The following is a 21,894-nucleotide window of genomic DNA, read 5'->3' on the forward strand; positions in this document are numbered from 1 at the left end:
GGAATTCCCAGCTTTCAACAACCAAAAGGTCATCTCAAGTTTTCCTTAATCCTTTGGCAGAAGCATTTTGCATTTTTCATCAGCAATTAGCTTTAGGAAAGTCCTTTGCTTCGATGTCAAAGGTAGAGGGAGAGTGGGAGAAGACAACCAGTTTGGGAATGAAGGGTATGATCCACTAAGCGCTACCACAGAAAGGTCACGAGACACATTTTGTTTTGTAGCTCTGGTCTGAAAATTCCACGTGTTATCAATTAGGAAGATCAGCAAGCAAGTATTGGGAACACTTACACACAACAAACACTCATAAGAATAAAAGTAATTTGTACCATTCATTCAAAACAGTCATAGATGGAGAAAGAATTCACCCTTACAAAGACTAAGCATGCACATAGGGCAAACTAAAGGCTTTATATAATGAAAGTGTTTTCTGACCTAGAAATTTAACATAAATTGTACATACATTAATACGAATATCTGCACATAAATTTAGGTTAACTACTGAGATTTAGGCTCTTCATTCTTATAATATTGTAAACCATCACAACTTTGGTAAGCCTAGACCAATCTTCTAGTAAAACCACACAACTTTTTACTAAGAGCCATTACACAGATGGCCCTATAATTTTTTCTCTGCCATAGCACTCATGTTAAATATTAACCTGCCAGACACTTTAATCTAAAGTTAAAAAAAAATATATTTCAGAAGTAACTTTTATAGCAACACATTTATTGTGCTCTCTGCAAGTTTTAGATATTAAATTCATCCTCCAAAATCAGATGAATGGCCAAACATCAGTTCTCTACACTTGCATAAAGAACTGGGGTGATTTAGCTTTTCAACCACTTTTGAAAGGTTAATTTTATTACGTATTATCACTAAATAGGAATTGAAATTTCTCTTTATTACTTAGTAAATGCTCAGTGCAATGGAAAAGAACAAACCTCAAACAGATCACTATAATGCAAGTTCAGTCCAAATCAAACACAAACTGTTAGAAATGCTGCTTGTGGAAACCCAAAGACAAATCTCAACTAAACAAAACCAACAAGAACTTTTACAATGACTTCAATAGGTTATGTAACAGCTCAGTAGGTCATCAAAAACCACCTTCCAGGACTAGGCTGAAGCTAGCAGAACTAGCTTCTGTCCAACTTGAGCACAAACTTCATTCTTTACAGGAGAAATTCTGTTTGTTTTACTGTCATGAACCATTATTCAGGGAGATAAATATTTATCTAGCTGTTCAAAGACTAACTTTAATAAAAGTTGTTTGTAAACAAGTAATGACTCACCTGACCAATGTCTGATTGTGCAAATCCCACACTGCAATGTTACCATCACTGCAGCATGAAAAGCACACCTTGGAATCAGGGCTGATAGCCAGAGCATAGCAGGCAGGGGCTGAGGATGTCAGCTCTGCTTTTATACGAGGAGTTGGTGCTGCCAGGTCCCATATGGATAATGTGCTGGCTTCCCCGCCAACTATTAGGGTGCATCCATCAGGCAGCAATTTACAAGAGCGGATGTAGTTATCTCTGTTCTGTACAACACAAATCATCTTGGTTATGTTAATACATGCATGCCAATAATGGCCACTAATATGATTCTGATTACATCCAAGTTTTAAACAGTAGGTGATTTTTTTCAGTACCAAAGTACAAAAAACAAACGAACCGACAGACCCTAAAAGGTCTCAAACGTCTACTTCTCATTACTAACCTGAGACTGCAGCTGCAGAAATTAAACTGCAGATTCCTATTGCTAGAGTCTAATCTGTTTTGAACCCAATGAAGTTCTTCATCTCATTACACAGAGACAAAGAAAAAGCAAGCTTACATTTGAGAAAGTGCACTACATCAGTTAAGACTACCAGCACCACAGGAATATTTACAAAAAAAATCTACCTCTCATTTGTAACCACTTAGGAAAATACAGTTCGAGTCTCAGGCCTTTCAGATTTTAAAGTTTTCTTTTAATCAATATTTTGCATTCACCATTTTAAAATTAAAAAGTTGAGTCAGAATATTGCCATTCTGGTCCTGGATTTATGCTGTTTCTCTGTTGTTTCTCTGACTCCTTAAGCTTATTTGATGTCATTTTTCTCATAGCTGCTGTCCAACATGGTAACAGTTCTTTAGGAAACTGAGGGATAAGATCAGTAACTCAAAACAAATAAAAAATAGTGCAGATAGAAATCAAAGACATTTCTATAACTATGGGTTTGTTGTTGTTTTTGTTGTTTCTTTTAAGTCACAGAGAAGGAGAAGTTAATTAGTACAGTGGAGATGCTGGCTTAGCCAGCCATACAGTTCCATAACTAACATGAAAGCAGCTAAGACTGAGTAGAGACAAACCTGCCATGAAACAGAATGCATACACAACCATATGTATACTACTAGACTAATGACATAGGAGTAGAAATATATAAAAGGCAAGGACTTAACAAAAATAAAACTAAACAAAACCAACATTTACTTGGATCAACACTTCAACTAGAGTTGTTTTCATTTGGAATATGTATTATTGTGCTTTATGACATTGTCTGCTTCTAGTTTATACACTGCTTCTAGTATAAGAAGCATCTTACTGAGCAATTAGATTTTCGATTTAGCTTTTCGGCTATACTACCTCACTCAATCTATTTTGTATCTGGGAGATGTGAAAACAAAGCAGCAGAATGTGTAAGGTGCTGAACACTAACAAAAGTGTAACAACAAAAAGTGACCTTGGTACCTTGTCACATTATTTTATTATATGGTTGCTACCGTTTTACAAAAAGAGGTCATGACTCCTGGCACAAGTAAAACATCCTACGGCCCTGTCTAAGCCAGGCTACCTTTGTTTTAAATCCATGCAGTGCAAAAGTCACCACCATGACTTGGGTGTGGGGAATAATCAGGTACACTCTCTACTCAGAAGTCTTATCTAAAATATCATCGCCCTTAGTGATGATATTTATCCATAAACAAACCATTCCTCTTCTCTGTAACACCACCTGTTCAGTGTTTAAAAAAAACACCAAACAACCAAAAAAACAAATAAACACAACTAAATGTATAAAGCAGGAAACAGAACTGCCTGCTATTTCCTTGTAATATGAACAAAATCCAGACAAGGACAGCTATTTCCTTATTGAGTCTCTGAGGAGAAGTTACCCTTCTGCCTAAGTTCCTGTTCACTTACCAGGCAGTCCAGCTGAGAAACAGGGCTCTTGTTCCCAGGCTGGCTGATGTCCCAGACTTTAACACAGCCCTTGCCACCTGTGTACACGTGTCTTGTGGGGTTGCTGATGGTAACTGCACACACAACTTCCCCGTGATTCAGAGTGTTGATCTGGCGGGCATGGCGAGGGATTCCTGGACCGATAAGGGCGTCAGGAGGGAAAGGAACGGGCTGCATCTGACCATCTGCAGTAACGTGAAAGGAGTAGGCTCTTTTTTGGAGAAAGGAAAGAAAGAAGAAGAAAAAATACATCAGCCAGCTACAGAGCTGAAATGCAAGAAAAAGACAGTACTTTGTGATTTATTTCTTTGCCAATTTTTCAAAGCTACAGTGACAAATAATACAAGGCACATAAACCTCAGAGGGAGAAAAAGAGTCACAGCAGACATTTTCAGCTCATCTCACCTCAAGTATCTGGGAAGTGGGAAAACACATCAAATCCTGCTATTAACTCTACTGATCATGGCCATGGATGTTACTCTGTCACCTAGACCATCAAAAGATCTTTCAAGCTGCTGGTTTCTAGCTAGTGGTTCTGAGCTGAAGCACCAGAAGTCCTGCAGAAGCAATTCCTGACCAGTCACTGCTCTTCTAGACATCTTCCACAAGAGGCTTCCACCTGTTGTCATGACATTGCATGAGCAAAATTTAAACTTGTCCTATGCCTGTTCCTGCACTTCATCTTCAGTATCAGCACTAGCTGTGTGCATATATCTCTCTTTCTATCTGGGAACTAGTGTTTTGGAAAAGCCGAAGGGCTTGGTTTCCCAAGTTTTGGCACTTCTGTGATGTCTATTTCTGTTCATTGCATGATTTCAAGTATATGAAAACTGAAGGTTAAGGTTGTGAATCCCAGCAATGGGACTGCTCCTTGGGGAAAGTACACAAAATTATTTCTTTGTTTTCACCATGATGTTTAAAGTCGCCTCTACTCAAGGACCAGGGCATAAATAACTGCTAATAAAGGCTTCAGGTTCAGGGTGGTATTTTTGTTTTTAAAAATAATGAAAATACTACTGCAAAAGGACACTTTTTATTATGTGGGCGAGCTCCTTTTTTTGCTCTTCTCTTTTAAGTGCATCAGTAACTCACATTTTAGATGCTGCTGTTACATTCACAGCATTCTTCAAGAGGCCAAAGTGGATAAAAATGGTGAGACAGGAGTATTCTTTCTAATAATAAGCTACCTCCTTCCCCAGTGATATCTTTATTTTTCTAATATATTGTTGTGTTCAGGACTGCTCTTTCTTTTCCAAATGTACCTTCTTCCCAGAAATCTTCAGTTACTGTAGTTCAAGATAAAGCATTGCATCAATCTCCAGTGGAACCGACAGTAGGTAATTCAATTTAATTTTCTGTTCTGAGCTAGTACTTTCAAAAGTATTTTATTGTGTGTTTCCCAGTATTGCAGTTTGAAAGAGGAACAAGTAAGATGCCTGGATCCATAATAGATATCACAATATACTTGGGCTTGTTTCCTAAAGCAACTGAATATGCCCAAGAGCTGAGAAGATATTTCTTTAAAAAGGAGCCAGAGGAAAACAAAGAGGTTTTACTCTTCTGCCGTTTCCTACAGAAGGTAACATTAGAAACCGTCACACAATGCAATACCACAATCTTCACAGAAGATAAGGGTAAAAGGCAGTTGACTGCTATAAACCAAAGAAGTGGATAGTGCTCATGCATGCAATTCCTGTATCTCATTTACGTTTCATGGTTGGACAAGTGAATTGAAGACATGCTCAGAACACACCTACATGTATGGGCAAGAAAGATGACAAAAGCAATAGGAAATGAAGTACAATAAGAAAAGCAATAAGAAAGGAAGTACAGAGGTCTCTCCTTTATACAAGATGCAAAGTGCATCAGACAATCTCTTCCTATGGTATCCCTTTTTTCTTTTTGCATAAGGATTACAGCAATAAAAAGGTTTAAGAAGAAATCTATATCATTTCTCAACTGCTGTCCTGAAGCAGTTATTCACCAAACAGATGAGACAAAGAATGGGAGAGAAAGAATTGTGGCAACAAGACTGCTCAAGGCTTAACAACTGCTCAGATTCGGGTACAGAATCCAAACAGGAATCATAGAACTTACGAGGCTAAAAGGTTGGACCTCATCCTGGGCTACAGATCAAAGTCAGTTGCAGAATATTTGTTAGCAAGAAGAGTACACAGAACTGCACAGCTTTGAAGGTGCCTGCCCTTGTTTTTATCTCGGACAGAAGAAAAGCAATTAAGCAAGTATTAAGTAATTTTTTCCCATTACGTTTAAGATGAATAACACACTCGTACACTTGCTTTTCCACCATTATTGCATAAATATTTTGTTCAACTCACAGTACTTAAATAACCGGTGTTTTCCAACGCTTCTGTGCATATACACAATTTTAGCAGTTCTTGCTGAGATGGTGTGGAAGGAAGACAATAGGAACACTTTTCAAGTGCTTCATGTACTATAGCATTAAGATGATTCCTCTACTCTGAAATGCCAGTGATTTATCCCAATATATTTTTAATCAAGTATAATCTTACTAGTATGCCCACGTCTAAGTTCTGGTTATATATCATATTAGTAGTTTAGTTTTTATTATCATGATTGGGCTTTTGCCTGCAAGACTGTTCAGCACTCAGAATGACTACATCTGAGAGCCTGTCAAACAGACCAGTTATAGTTTCTCATAAGCCAAGGCAGCTTTTGCTACAGTGTAAGTTATCAGCAATCCACTGTATAAAAAAATGACTGCACATTGCCAAATGCGTCTACCCCTGCCAAGACGAGCACGCAAAAAAGTAAATGTTCCTGTTTGCTTGAAGGTATGTGATATGTCAGGCTAACATCAACACTATCAGCACATTTATGTAGTCCGGTAACCTCTATCTACTACGTACTATGGTATAACTTCTCATTACATATACCTTCCCTCTTTCTTTCTTTTTTTTTTTCCAAAACAAACCTGCGTCATTTGCAAAATTGACACTCCCTAGATGAGGGAACCTTATTTCAGAAGAAAACAGTACCAGTGCTAGTAATGAAAGTAACTACCTACTGCTCAAGCACTGTTGTCCTAAGCTACCTTAACATTGGATTACAGAAACATAGAACAGTTGATGTTGGAAAGGGACCTCTGGAGGTCATCTGGTCCAACCACCTTCCTCAAGCAGGGATACTTAGAGCTGGTTGCCCAGGACAATGTCCAGATAACTTCTGAAGATCTTCAAGGAGGGAGACTACACCACCTCTCAGGGCATCCTGTACCAGTGTTCCATCACCCACGCAAGAACTGCTGATGTGCAGACACAACCTCTTGTGTTCGTTTGTGCCTATTGACTGTTGTCCTGGCACTGGGCACAAATGAAAACAGCTTGGTTCCATCCCCTTTGCACTCTCCCTTCAGTTTTATACATATATATATATATAAGATCTTCCCTGAGCCTCCTCTTCTCCAGGCTGAACAATCCCAGTTCTCTCAGATTCTCCTCAAAGGAGGGGTGCTCCAGACCACAGGATCATCTTGGTAGCTCTCTGTTGGATTCTTTCCAATATGTCCAGGTCTTTCTTGTACTGAGGGCCCCAGAACTGTACACAGTACTCCAGGTGCAACCTCACCAATGCTGAGAAGAGGGGAAGGATCACCTCTCTTGACATACTGGCAATACTTTGGCTAATTAAGGCAAGAATAATGTTAGCACAAGGGCACATTGCTGGCTCATGTTCAACTTGGTGTCTCTCAGGACTCTCAGGTCCTCTCTTGCAAAGCTGCTTTCCAGATGGGTCCTGTATTTCCAGCAGATCACCATGTTGGAGTGCCTACCCCACTAATTCTAAGCAGGACTGTACTTCCAGCGCTACACCTATAATATAGCTGTAATCACATGCTTAAGAATTGACACAATTTTAATGCACTAGATATATTCACAGGCCTGAATCATTGAAAGTGAGGAGCATTTTGGTACTCCAAACCTAAGAGAATCACTATGGTTTTGGCAGGGGAGAAAAGTCCCTTGCACTGTAAGCAAAGAGAACGTTCAAGACCATCTGATGAAAATGAACAGATACAAGTCTGGAGAGGGCCTGGTGACCCACATCCCAAGGTTCTGAGAGAACTGGATGATGTAGTTGCCAAACCTCTCTCCATCATATTTGAAAGGTCATGGCAGTCAGGTGAAGCCCCCAGCAACTGGAAAAAGGGAAACATCACTCCCACTTTTTAAAAGGGTAGAAAGGAAGACCCAGGGAACTACAGAACGGCAAGCCTCACCTCTGTACCTGTGAAATCCTGGAACAGATTCTCATGGTAGCACATGCAGGACAAGGAGAAGAACCAAGGCAGCCATCATGGCTTCATCAAAGGTAAATTGTGCCTGACCAAGCTAGTGGCCTTCTATGATGGAGTGACTCTACCAGCTGACAAGGGAAAACTAACCATTGTCAACTACCTGGACTTTTGTAAGGCCTTTGACAAACTCCAGCATGACATCCTGACCTCTAAATTAGAGAGAGATGGATTTGAAAGCTGTACTATTTGGTAGATAAGGAATTGGCTGCAAGGCCACAGACAGATTTGCAGTCAAAAGGTCTATGTCCACCTAGAGGCTGGTGATGAGTGGTGTCCCTCAGGGGTCCGCTTTGGAACAAGTGCTGATGAATGATAAACTGAGCCCCTCCTCAGCACGCTTGTAGACAACACAAAGCTGAGTGATGCAGTCAATACAACAGATGGAAGGGACACCACCCAAAAGGACCTGGACAAGCTTGAGAAGTGGCCCCATGTGAAGGGATAAAAAACTAAAAGGGATAACTATAAGGGATAAAAAAACTAAAATTTGTGTTGGTTTAGACCAGGTATCTGGAAAAAAATCATTGCTATGCAGGTGGTGAGGTACTGGAACAGGTTGCCCAGAGAAGCTGTGGATGCCCCATCCCTAAAAGTATTCAAGCCCAGGTTGGATGGGGCTTTGAGCAACCTAGTCTAGTGGGAGGTATCCCTGGCCCATGGCAGGAGAGTTGGAACTGGATGGTCCCTTCCAATCCAAATCATTCAATGATTATATGGTTCTAAACTAAGAACATATCAATTGATATCTGTATTTACACTTATATTTAACTAAGTATTATAGTAGAAGGACAAAAAGTAAAGTTTAGCACAGAAAATAACAGTTATAAGACTATCTTCTCACTTGTTGATGGGAGTAAAGAAAATGTTTCCTCCTCTTCAAGAAGAACAGGCTTCCACATTAATTCACTGCTCAAGAACATGGCAAATCAACTAAACTACCAACCTGCTAGCTACTCTAAGTATTCAGATCAATGAAACGAGCGCACTTCTTGCCTTAAAGTAACATGCTAAAAAAAGTGAAAAAAAACAAAACAGCTTCCACTTCATCCCTTCAATTCTAACGGAATTCCTTAACTAGCACAAAAATACCTCAGCTGAAGAACATAAAAGCAGACTGTTTCTTTTGTTGATAAGTGCATTTTACTTTCAGCTCTGCTTTGTGCTCCTGTTTATTTTTAGTTGTCGTTATCACAGAAAACATTGAATATCTATGTGTGGTGTTTCAATATATAGAGCAAAATGTCAAGAATTAGGAATAAAGATATTTTATTGAAATAACAAATCCTTTCAACTTCATACATGTCATCAAATTGTTCTATCCATATATACAATTGGGAGAACAACAATGCATTATTCTGGAATACAGTAAAATTAGCATTCCTTTAAAATATTTCTCTTTGTACATTCACTGAACAAATATAAATATTGTTTGAACAGAAAATGTTTTTGTATTTGTTTTGACCAGTTCCAGAACAGTATACTATTCCCCTCTGAAAACACAGAAAAGTCTGTTCATAACTAGGACTTGCAAGAGTTAATATTTACCAGATGAAATTCCCATCCTACTAAAAGAGAAAACATTTTCATTTCTTTCTGGTGTCTAACACCTCACAGTATAAATGAAGCTACAAATAATAATAAATACATAAAAAACAACAACAACAACAACAACAACAAAATACTGAGAAATACACTTGACCTCAGTATCACTGTTACTTCACAGTTTTAGACATCAGGTGAGCAATACTATGGACATATGTCTCATCAAAGAACTTGAAAATCTGTGTTCAGTACAGCATCTAACTATTAGGTGTGGTTCACATTATGGAGAAATCCACAAGAATGCTAAAAGCTAAATAATTACTTTGCTAGAAAGGCTATGCGAAACAGAAAATGTTTGCAGCCACACACCACGAACTTTTAGCACAGGGCATAATTAAATGAATCAAAAAAAAAAGAATGTCCATGTCCAAAACAGGATTGATATTCCCCATCACTACCCAAGACAATTACTGATTAGGTAATGGCTCAAGGCAACTTGGAAGGGGTGTCGGGGCTAGGGGCAAGAGCAGCTGCTAAGAAAAGAATAATTTACTGGCAGGAAGTCACTCTGAAACCATGGATATTAAAACACATTTTTTTTGCACATTTGTCTACACATATAGACATCAAGTCTTTGTCCTTAAAATTAATTACTGAACAGCTGAAGAGAGAAAAGTAATGTGAGACCACATGTATGTGCAGAGAAGTATCATGTTAATATGAAGCACGTGAAAAGCCTCAAAGGAAATGCTCAAAGAAAAATAATAATAATAATAAAATAATTTGCTATCAAATGAAAAGCCTAGCTCATTTATATAGATGAGAAATTAGTGAAGACAATTCAGCTTTCTGGATTGCTACCTCCATTGTCAAAACACATCTATAACCACTGATATCAGGGTTAGACTGTAGAGAGCATAAGTGTCGGATTCATATTCAGGAAGATACAAAGATGATAGTAAAGACTTACTTTTAGTCCAGTTACAAAATAAGCTTTTCAGACAGCATTCCCTTGACAAGGGTAGTTAAATGAGTACAAGTGGGTTCTTAAGAGGCTATTGTTTCTAACAAGCTAGACCATTAACAGATCTTGGAATACACAAGGGTTAAAAAAAAAATGGGTGCTATCAGACATGTCATTCCTTCGGGAAGAAGATGATGCTTCTCCTGGAAGCAGGGCGGGGTGAAAAAAAAGTCCTGTTGATATAAACCTGCAGCAGTGAACATGCACATATAGCTGAAGACTCTATAGAGTTCAATCTGAAAGTGTTCTTTGCAACTTACCAGAACTCCACACCTCATAAAACAATTTAAATGTGGCACCTTAGTTGGTCTCTTGGATAAAGCAGATTTTGAAAATAAACCAAGAGTATTCCACTAGCTTACATAAATATTTAACACATACTCTGTACGGATAATATAGACTTGAATAATGCAGACAAAAGCTACACAAAGATGCTGCACATAGTGCACTGCATCTAAGTATACGTAGCCAAATAAGACTAAGATGAGGTGATTCTAAAGCTATCAATGGAAATATGACAGTTCAGTTTCTGGAATTTTAGGTTTGACACATATAATAAAGACAAGCAAAGAAGATCCTATAGTTGAAATCAGTGACAGTCCAAATAATATGACCATGAAAAACAGTACAGAACACATCAAGTCAAGAGGAGATGAGGGATTACTTATCAAAGTAGTGATCTATGAAGCAGTATGAATAAAGAGCTGAAAAGATTAAATAAAATTTGAATTAAAAAAAAAGAGAACCCATAATTTAGCTATGAAATACTATGATAGAAATTATAAAATTACACAAGTACTGGTTTTGTGCCTTGAGCAATGCAACAGCTAGGATTCAGCCACAGACCAGTTCTGACTGAACAAAAATAGGTTTTCATCATGTATATTGCTATACATTACTAATAGAATAAATCATCGAAAGCTTGTGAATACACTTGATTAAAAGTAAAAACTTACAATCACCACACTCTGTGATTTCCAAAAATATTTTATTTCAGGATACCGAATTCTAATGAAGTCAACAAGAATGAGTTTGACCCTTAACAAGAGAATATTTTAAGAACAAACCATGTTCTTTAACTGTGCTAAATTTAAATACACCACCATCTGATACATAACACCAACTCAGACTCCTCGCTTCAGTAGTCTTGTCAACATACCACCAACTTTTCAACAAGTAAATCCAAGATTTAACAGGTTTCTCACGCTGCCAACAAATAGTTAGGCCTGTTCTCAGAAACATGGTGGATAAGAACCAAAACTCATCTAGGATAGCTTTTATAATATAAGAAGCCTGTTGCTTTCCTACTGCTATGGAAAAACAGTAGAAAACTTCCCCCCCCCCCCTAAATTGGTGAACACTTTTAAGGATGATTGCATGAGTGACACTACAACTTATCAATAGATAGTTATAGGAGTTCAAAACAAAGATAAACAGAAATATGTCTGTGTATGCAATTTTCAGCACTGTATATTTTATAACTTAAGAGTAAGTAATAGTTTCTGATTTGTTCCTGAAACTGCAAAAAGGAAGAATTAAGTCATGCCTTGTGATAGATCACAAAAGCCTTGTGATAGACTGGTACATAAGACAGTACGTACCAGGTATGCCCACGCGTTGGCAGTGCAAACCATTAGGCTGGTTTCAAAATCATGTACCTAGATAGACAGGAACTACACTAACTGCAACTTTCTGTTGAGAGATGAGACAGGACGTAATGCCATGAGTGAAGGGGCCGGGGGGGGCAAAGACTACCTTTAACAATGTCAAAAACGTGTTTTAATTCCCTTTGCTCAGTTCATGGGTTGTGAAGCACTGGAACAAGCGGTCTAGGGAAGTGGTAGAGTCACCATCCTTGGAGGTATTCAAAAGATGCGTAGATGTGGTGCCTAGGGACGTGGTTTAGTGGCAGACTCGGCAGTGCTAAGTTAATGGTTGGACTTTGTGTCATCTATGATTCTCTCCATGAAAACACATTAATCTAACTTGCAAACTATGCATGTTTGGATTTGTGTAGACTGCTTTTGCACAAATATTCATAAAATACACTTTTTTTTTTTTAAGGAAATCATACATGCTCATGACAACTGCACATGGTTAAATTCAGTCTCAACATTTTACCAGAGCCAAATTACTAGGAAAAGAGTAAGTATAAAAAAGCATCAATATGAGGTTTTGGTGAATTTATTCACCAGGGCACCACAGCAGCAGTACTTCATTTAAGAATACCTCTACCAATAATTAAAATTCTTCAACAATAAGTTGTGAAAGTTATCCTATGCCTATACACCACCAGCTGTACAACTGGTTCCTCATTCACTTTCTCTCCAGCTGCATACTTACACAAACATTTTTTAAAGCTTGCTCCAGTATACAAGGTATGTATCAGTTGCTAAAAGAACTGCTTCAGATACCCACTGCAATCTAAGTTTCAGACTCTTATGCTTGTTAAAACAGGTGCTAGACAAGGACACTGAGTTTGCACTACAGTTTTATGCTCAGTATAGTATGAAGTCGAGTATCAGTCTGTTTTTTTTTTTTTTTTTTTTTTGTTTTGTTTTGTTTTGTTTTTGTTTTTGTTTTGCGTGTTTTATGACTATCTACCAGTTTGTAGTTCTCTTAACTTCCCTTAGAAAAGAGGAAATAAATAAAATAAAAAACCACAGAAGATGCACCTTCAACAGACTTTCCCTTGAAAGTATGTGCACATCTGTTTTGGGACATGACAACTACCATCCTAGAACTTTTACATTGTACCTACTTGCCAGGAGAAGTTTGAATCAATCTCTTGGGAACAACCAGATACTACCCGCCATGTTCACAGACACAATATAGCTGTATTCTCTCTAGATGTTGCAGATGTTACCAAAGTGTTAAAAGGTTACTTACGGTTTTCCTCCTGGAATGCCTGCTAGATTTGGAGGGATTCCAGGTACTCTCATGTGAGGAGGAGGATCAAACCCAACCTGACAATGAAAAATGAATTAATCTCACACCTGCAATTTCTCATTCAGCAAGCATTTCTTCCCGCCCTAGATTTCCTACGCATTTAACCAAAGTACAGCTTTTACTCCCAAAATTAGGCAAGTGGGAGGGATGGGCAAAACAAGTTTTCCCTCCAAGATGCTTCTGCTAGAAGTACTCATATTCAAAGAGAAAAACCATAATGTGTATCACGCATTCACAGTACTGAGCATAACACACAGACCTTCATGCTAGTGTGGCACTTGCCCCGGAGCTGGACTCGCCAGTGCTCTGGCACATAGCCACACACCAGTGCTCTGTATCTCAGTGGCAGTGAGTGTTGGCCCGTGCAGGTGCAGTGTGGTGTGCTCGGAAACAGCTTCAGGCCCCCGCTAGGATCTTGGCACAGCTCTGCACTGTGAAGGCATGTCAGCTAGGAGATATCTCTCATAACTACACTGCAGGGTGTGCACAAATTTGTCTATGGCTTAAATATACTACACAGGCTCTCTTTACAAAGTGCGATTCCACTACACTTTTAAATCCAGAATAAACACGTACACCAAATAAATCAAACAGGAATTCTGGACCAAACACATTTTTCCTTCTGAACACTATACCTGAAATACAATTCTTACTGCTTCAAGGAGTACAAATGCTATTTAGGATTTCCACATTTTTTAATAAATCCTGATTTTTCCAGTTCAACAAAGTAGCCACATCTACAATAACACGAAATTACAAGCTTAAATCCAATCTTGCAAACTCACAAGTAGGTAAGCCTGTGTATATATAGAATTACCATAAGCTCTCATTTCTGCAGAATCAGGGTCCCAGGTTACTCTGATCAATAGCAGCAATGACTGTCATACTCCATTTACTTAAGCAGGGTTAAGGTCCGTTAGGGTTACATCCACAACAGCAGCTACTCTTAACACACCCTATCAGAGAGTTTTAAGATATGAACTGACCAAGTCCTCATGCTTATTTACAAAAAAAATAAAAGGACAGAAGTAGATAAACAACTTCTACATGCTTTGAAATTAATTTGGTGTGTCTGTACAGATCACAAATCTTATTCATCAAAAGAAAAAGAGATGCTCACAGGACCATTGAAATGATTTGTACCTACAAAAACTTTTTTTTTTTTTTTTAAAAAAAAAAAAGGAAGTATAAACAATTTAGCATTTATTAGTCAACCAAAGTACTGATGAGGATGAAGAAAAAAGGTAACATACATCAATACACTGAGATTATTTATTTTCAAGGTGCAAATTTGTTTCTCCAGCCATGCAGCAAAGTGAAACACACAGTGAAGCACTCCAGCCTCTGGCACTGTTATAACTTCGGAATTCGACAGCACGCTAAATGAAGCATGCAGCAATCCTCAGTGAACTGCAACTCATATGACTAAGATTGCATGCAACGTATGGCCTACCATGGGAGATCTTCCATAGGCAACCACAGCAGCTGCAGCAGCAGCAGCACTCATCTGGGGTGACATGTTGTGCAGGCTGGCGTAGGCTGCCCCTGGACTGGTTAGCTCTCCATTCATGCCAGCATGAGGCACCATTCCAAATGGAGCAGGGTATGGGCCTGGTACTGCCAAGGGTGTCCGCAAACCTGCAGCTACAGAATAATGAAAGCAAATAGTTTTACTTGTATTTCCTTGCACTTAGGGACAAAAACAACTTCTTTTTTCCCATTATAACACATAACCTTCCCCACACACACACACAGCCAAGAAACATTCCCATAATTTATCTACACTACTACCTGCTCTTTTCACTCAGTGTAAATAAGCTCTACTGAGGTATGAACCTGCTGATTACTTCTAACAAGCTCTTCCAGCATTGCCCATTTTCATTTCTGTAATATTTCCCTGTTTACATTAATCTCTTCTTTGCCAAATTAAGCACTAAAGCTGACAGACATGGTTTACACAGCTCATGTCTGAAGCAACTGTGCTGTACCAGCCCGAATAGCAAAAGTAAACTTCCCCCTGCATTTGTCAAGATTTACACTGCATCAAATATTAGTAGATTCAGACAAAGAGCTGAAGAAGAGATTGCATTCAGAGTTAAGTGCCAGAAACTTCTCAGAAGTCTTTCACTGCATACAATCTCTGTATTATTTCCAAAAAGATAAAGAAAAAAAGTAAAAAAATAATAATAAAAGATGGAAAGATACTCAAATTCTTGATAATCCAAACATCTGCATCTCATCAAGCCCTCTCTTAGTATCATAAAAAAAGAACTTGGTTAGCACTCATATGGAAATATATTTTAAAAAATAACTTTGGAACCATAAAAACATGAGAAGTAATGCTTTACCAGCTTGGTTAACCAGAGGGTCCATTGTTGGAGGCTTGCCAAGGCCTGGACGAAGTCCTGGAGTTGCACTAGTGCCTGGGGTTGGCACATCAGTTCGAGGAGTTGGTGTGCTGGATTTCAGAACAGGCGTGCTGGCTTTTTCATGCTGGTATCATTAAACAAATTAAATGAGTATTATTTTTAATCCAGGCCATATTATACAATTTATCACAACAGCAGCTGGGATGCTGGGCACCTACTACCTGGTCCCCCAGCCAATTTTCATAAATCCATGAAATGCTGACAACATTAACTTGTGAGAAAGAAGTGCTGACCTTTTTGATTACTGCCAAAATTTTTTAAAAAAAAAAAAGCAAAAGAAATGCTATTTTAGCATGAAATAATTATTGTGTCTATTACTGGACTCAGCAATTCTAAGTAAAAACAAAAGCACCACCACAGTTGATAACATCAAATAAACTGACATACAACCTGATCAAATTATTAATTATACTGCAGAAGGAGATTTCAAAGAGTGACAGTTCACTTAGAAGAATTAAAGAAAAGCCTGGAGAACTTCTCAGTGACCACATGCAGATCTACAGAAGAGTTAGAGCATAACCATGCTTCTTGAGCAATAGCTTAAGTGAATCTTGTGTTTTGTAATAAATGTGCAACTCGGTTGACAGAAATGCAGGATATACACAAAAATCAAAATGAAGGAGAAATTATTGCTGAGAAGAAAAGTTGAAATGCTACAAATATCTGGAAGAACAGTAGTCTACTTCAGGTTCAAACTCCTAAAGCCATGTGCTGTCTGCGAAAAAATAGTTGCAGAAGAATACAGAGTTAGACCTCACAAGAAAATGAAAGTTTCACCGGACAACAGACTGCTTATAACACTCACCAAACTCATTTCTTTGGATTTGAGGGAAGTGGAACTTCCTGAAGAGGCTGTAGATGCTGGACTGCTAGAGGCATCTTTCTTCAGCAGGCGGCTTTTATCTATACCATTTTCACGTGGTGAATGAGTAGGACTTGCCCGTGGGGAGGAGGGATCCTAAGACAATGGGAGGGAAAAAGCAGCACATAACTTTGTTAGGATCTGGTATACAAATACCACTAGAGTCCAGGGGTGTTGGGGGAAGAAGAATTCAACCAATAAGTTCAAATGAAATAGTATTTTACTCTCTATCTCTGTAGAAAAACAAAAAGCTTCAATCCCTTCATTGCTTCTAGAAACATAAACAAGTCCATATAGTAAGAAATCCAGATTTATTTTACCTTACATTACCATAAACTGTTTTCAAGCACAGAGCTTGTAATCTATTTAAATCTAAGTACAGACTAAGGCAAACACACCTGACAAGTGATATAAGAAAGAAAGACCTACAGAAACTGCAATCAGCATACACTTCCATGTATGTTCTCCACATGCTGCAAGTCAAAACAATTGTTTCAGTAACACTTTTTTTTCTTTAAGGGAAAACACACCTTGATCATGTACATCTTCAGAAAAGAGAAGTTGATGCAGACTTTATATTTCACAATATGTTACTTCTTCCTAAATTCCATTATTTTGCTACTTAAATCTACAGAAAAACTGCAATAATTGCTCAAGTGATTATCTTTCTCTCTTCCAGAAGCATTTTTTACACTTACTTTAACCCCAAATAGGCTGCCCAACAAGCTACAACATCAGCTATGCAGGTTCTCCAAGCTCCTTTGGCTCATGAGAAAATCAGCAAGGCGGAAGCTGTCTTCACATGAACAGAGTTAATCTACTAATGGATTATTGAACAACTAGGATTATTGACTATTGATTTACTAGGACTTCTGAAAGGATTACTAAAATCCTTAGCTAGATACACATTGTTCTTACTTGGCTGACATCATTCAGGCACTTGATGCTGCTGAAGACACTTCCCTGTCAGCTTATCTCCCTGTACTTTTCACAGAGCAGAAGAATGTTTCTGCCATAGTCAGGCTACATAAATCTTTTTGTAGTATGAAATGTAAGATGAAGAAAGGGGAAGACTAACCCCTTCATCATGATGCCACTGTCAAAAAAACAAAACAAAAACAAACAACCAAAAAAACCACTATTTTGGAGAAAAGTAAATAAAGTGGCTACAAAGTGGCTACCACCTCTGGAAAATTTTCTGAACTGACTTCATTCTGACTTTTGTGGACTTCATCCTGTCTGGAAAATGCCATCTTTAATGTAGGAAGTTAAAATACTAGTAATTTTTAATCCGCAAGAACTGTCTTAATAATGCGCCTACAAGGTTAGGTACTGTTTTCCCTTTTCATTTGAAGATAGTAGTTGGCAAACCTCAGACCTCCACCTGCACCTCACCACAGCCATCTCCATTACAGAGTAGCTGTGAAATGTTAGAATATAACTGTTTAGAGACCAGACCTAGGCAAAGAAGCAAAAGGAAAAGCTGAGAGCAATCACAAAAATAGGAGGAAGACATAACAGTGGGATTAATAAAAAGGTCTGGTGGTGAATATTTTTAATATATATACATATATTTTTTTAAATCTAAATGTATTTTTTCTTTAACATCTGGGCAAATATTAAGATCACATAAATGAAAAGTTACCTCATTGGATACATCTACAACCAAGTTATCATCACTCTTGTCCCCATCACTGTCCTATTAGAAATAAATAAATAGTTCAATTAGTACATTAAGAGCTGAAAGATTATACATCTACTCAGACATTTTTTTGTTTTTCCTAGACAAAAAACAGCTTTTCATTATTTATTGGCAATCAAGAAAACAATGGAAACAAGACCTTACTTCTGCTTCAATTTTAAAACCCAAGTAAAGTATAACTATTTGAATGGTGGTAGCTTTACTAACTTTGCGAGATGGTCCAATTCCTTTCTTTACCACCATCATAAACAGTGTTATCATTTTTACTATAAAAAGAAGCTTATACCATTCATGTGTTAACCTCCTATGCGTTAATATTATTGCTTGTGGATAAGTTTAAATAATAATAATAATAATAATAAAAAAAAAACACTAACATCTTAAAACTCTATTATTTTGGTATTTGTTTCATTAATCAGCTTCTTCAAAGTGACAGCACAGCATTTTCTCCCTTTCCAGAAAGGAAGGTTTTGAAAATGGAAACTTATGTGGAAGAAAATGCTTCGTAAATGCCAAGACATTTCAACATTTCAGCCTAATGAAACAAAATACTTTGACATTCTTAAACTGAAATGTTTTATTGTAGCTTGTCAAGATGCATTCTTACATAAATCTGTGTTCACCTGAGCTGCCCTAGTGCCCCACTGCAGCTATTATTCAAGTGTCCCTTAGTCCCTGTCTCCAAAACATGCTGGGATCACCCAGCAGACACATTTTGTGATACGCATTGATCCAATGACTTCCACTTGGTGGTTCAACCTCAAGAGAGACTGGATAGAAAACAAATCAAATGAATGGTGAGCATTAAATCTTTCCTGTGGCAAGTCTGACATTTCCAATAACTACACGGTTACTTTAAAAGTTTTCTAGGCAAACAAATCAGATATACAAGACTGTTCACTGTGTCCCGCATGTCATCAATTAAATCGGCAGTGCTTTCAGCATGTTTGGGCTACCACACTTGATAATGGCAGATAAAGTACAAGACCATTTCCTTTCTTTAGCTCCAAAACAAAAACAAAACAAAAAACTTGCCACCATCAACAACAAAAAAACAAACACAAAAACAGAACAAAATGCACAAACACACAAAAAAATCAAATCAAAACAAAACAAAAACAAACAAACAAACAAACAAACAAAAAACAAAAACAAAAAACAAACAACAACAACAAAAAAAACTCAAAAACTCTACAGGGGGTCTCAATCCTTCCTTTATGCTTTGGCTGCTTCAAGAAATACCATAAACATAGTAGGGGTGCAGGAGTGCCACAAAAGAGAGAATAGTGTCCCTATTTGTCACTTCAGAAGCTGTCCAACCAAAGGGTGCAACAGAAGAAACAGAAAAGCTCCAGACCTGGTTATCTGCTACCATTTGAAAAGTATAAAGGATACAGCAAGCAAGAATAGGTTACAAGATGTGGGTTCACAATAGATAGGACACTCCTCCACCAGAAATACCATCACAAATGCAGGCAAAAGTCATCATGAAACTATGATTAAATGTACTCTGCTGACCTGGTCATCTTGAGGCACAGAAATTTACTATGGCTATCACAGGCCTTTCCTATAGGTACTGTTCATATCAGAAGATTCTCTTCTTTAACAAACCTACAAGTTGGAACTATCCAGGTCCTAATATGAAAACTAGTCACAAGTCAAAAAAAAAGGGGTGGGGAAGGGGGGAAAGGGGAGAAAAAAGGAAAAAAAAAAAAAAAAAGTGCTTTTAGTATCTTATTTCCAAGGTGAAAATTCCTACAGCTCATTTGTCTCCCTTCTGACAAATGAGGTGGCACCTCTTGACCCTTCAAGGAGCTCTTCTAAAGTAAGCTAGAACTCAGCAATTCTGCATGTGCTGAATTAAGAAACCTTTTTAAAAAATCTTTCACACCAAAATAAATTTTATTTTTGCTTAATTTTTATTTTGTTACTGCCTTTACCTGCAAAATTCACCTCAAGAGAAAAGCTGCATATTTAAAATGCAGATTAAAACAAACTATAGTTCTACAGTTCAATATACTTTTCATTTGTTTCCAACAGAACTCCAAGAAAAGCAAAGCAGTTTCTTTTTTGCTTACACTGTTTACAAATAGGAAAGGAAAAACACACCTAGAATATCAAACCTTCAAATTAAGGTAGTAAGTTTGAGGAAGTTTGCCAGAAGTTTTCTATAATCTATGTTATTAGAAAGTGGTGGGAAGATGACTTGCAAAATCTCAACAGTATGAGAACAGCATGATAAGCAAGAAAGTGGAAAGTAAGCCCATGTTACTATCAGTAGCTTCACTGCAAGATTCACTGAGAACCAGCCTTCCTGCCCCAAAGCATTCTGGGTACAAGGGGAGAGAAATTATGCTGCAAAACACTGAGGAAATAAAGGGGCACTTGATTGTCTCTTGGATTTCAGCAGCTAGGAATTAATTAATGATTGAATTCATATAAACCAGATATTTTACTACACTATTGCTATGTCAAATAATACCTCCTGTTAGATTGATGTTTTGCTTTCCAGTACTCTTTAACACCAGCCCTATTCACAGGCTGTTCAAGTATCATCCTGCGATCTGGCTCAGCATTTAGCCTTGAAATTGAAAGCACATGCAAACCTTTTAAGGTTCACATGGACCAACCACACTGTTGTACTGAAGTGCCTCTCTCAAATGAAGCAGTAAGCAATGTTGGTCAAAAATGTAGAGCACAGACTATGAGCTGTTTATATTGGTTTGTTTTCTGTTGAAACTGACATACCAACCAAACACAAACTTTAGGATTTTTGTACAACCTCATAACATACACTATTTCCAATGGTAATTATTTTTCAACATGGTAATAGCTCGTCAGAAAAATCTCCTAAAATTTGCCAAATCAACAAACCTTTCCACTTCAAATAAACTTGCAGTAGGGTAAGCTTTTGAGCCGTCCAGAAAGGATATCCTGCTGGAAGTCAGAGTAATGTCTTAGAGCACTTGTGAATCCCAAATGGCTGCTCCTGGCTCCTTATCCCCTGTTGAGAAGTATTACTTGACAATAGCCCTAACTGTTGAGTCACTATTTCCATGGCAAGAATAATGGTCTCTCTGGCACATGCATTCCTGCACTACAGCAGCCATAGAAAACACATTGCCTTGTTCTTCGCAGCTCTTTTACTCCTCCTTACAAACACATCTGCAAATAAATTAATCATTTCTTTAACATAGATTTGCTTACATAGTGGCTGGAATCCTTATCATCCACCTTTCTCTTTTTGATGTCATTGGTATATTCAGGGCCATTCCTGCGTTTATCTGTGCTTCGCAGACTGTCTGGGACCAACAGAGCATTACTCTGTAAAGACAAAAAACAAGGCCAGTCAAAAATTCCTTTCAAGATTCCTTCATATATACCTTAAAATTCAAACTGCATGTTATAGATGCTTTAGAAATGCAATACCTACATAATCTTTCTTTCCATTTAATTCATCTCAAAGTCCTCCCTTCAAACATGAACAGCTTCATGCATTCTAAGAAGCTTGGTTTTTCATTGCTCAGCTTATTAAAAGTCTAATTCACTTGTCAATCACCACCTATTTAACGACTTAATTCAATCAAATTTATTGTTTAAGGAAATCAAGCTTGTCAATTCATCAGTAATATGTATTTTTTTTTTTTTTATTTGTTGTATCTCTAGGAAATCACACATAGATGAGGCTTTGGTATGTTTACTCTTGCAAACATGGAGAGATACATGACAACTTGCCTTTAACTCTTTAAAGAATAACATATAAGGTTATGGAGTGCTCATTTGTTAGCTGTGCCCAATTCCAATTGGATATCTTCAACAAATGT

The 21,894-nt window shown here is 37.7% G+C and overlaps 1 protein-coding gene across 11 annotated transcripts in view; it reads right to left on the minus strand.

The window, feature by feature from the left end:
* The window catches only part of TLE1 (TLE family member 1, transcriptional corepressor), an 83,585-nt gene that overhangs the window by 12,204 nt on the left and 49,487 nt on the right, over positions 1 to 21,894 (minus strand). For 8 of the 11 annotated variants that reach the window (XM_035309747.1, XM_035309743.1, XM_035309742.1 and 5 more), the window contains 8 exons: positions 21,278 to 21,394; positions 18,014 to 18,067; positions 16,312 to 16,464; positions 15,426 to 15,570; positions 14,531 to 14,721; positions 13,018 to 13,094; positions 3,185 to 3,434; positions 1,294 to 1,559 (listed from right to left, as the gene is read on the minus strand). In XM_035309747.1, the coding sequence (XP_035165638.1) occupies positions 1,294 to 1,559; positions 3,185 to 3,434; positions 13,018 to 13,094; positions 14,531 to 14,721; positions 15,426 to 15,570; positions 16,312 to 16,464; positions 18,014 to 18,067; positions 21,278 to 21,394 (1,253 nt within the window). The remainder of the gene's footprint in view (positions 1 to 1,293; positions 1,560 to 3,184; positions 3,435 to 13,017; positions 13,095 to 14,530; positions 14,722 to 15,425; positions 15,571 to 16,311; positions 16,465 to 18,013; positions 18,068 to 21,277; positions 21,395 to 21,894) is intronic. The other 3 variants (XM_035309750.1, XM_035309749.1, XM_035309745.1) reach the window with 1 other exon arrangement.

The sequence above is a fragment of the Oxyura jamaicensis genome, chromosome Z, assembly GCF_011077185.1.
Source record: "Oxyura jamaicensis isolate SHBP4307 breed ruddy duck chromosome Z, BPBGC_Ojam_1.0, whole genome shotgun sequence".
In the NCBI taxonomy this organism is placed as follows: Eukaryota; Metazoa; Chordata; class Aves; order Anseriformes; family Anatidae; genus Oxyura; species Oxyura jamaicensis.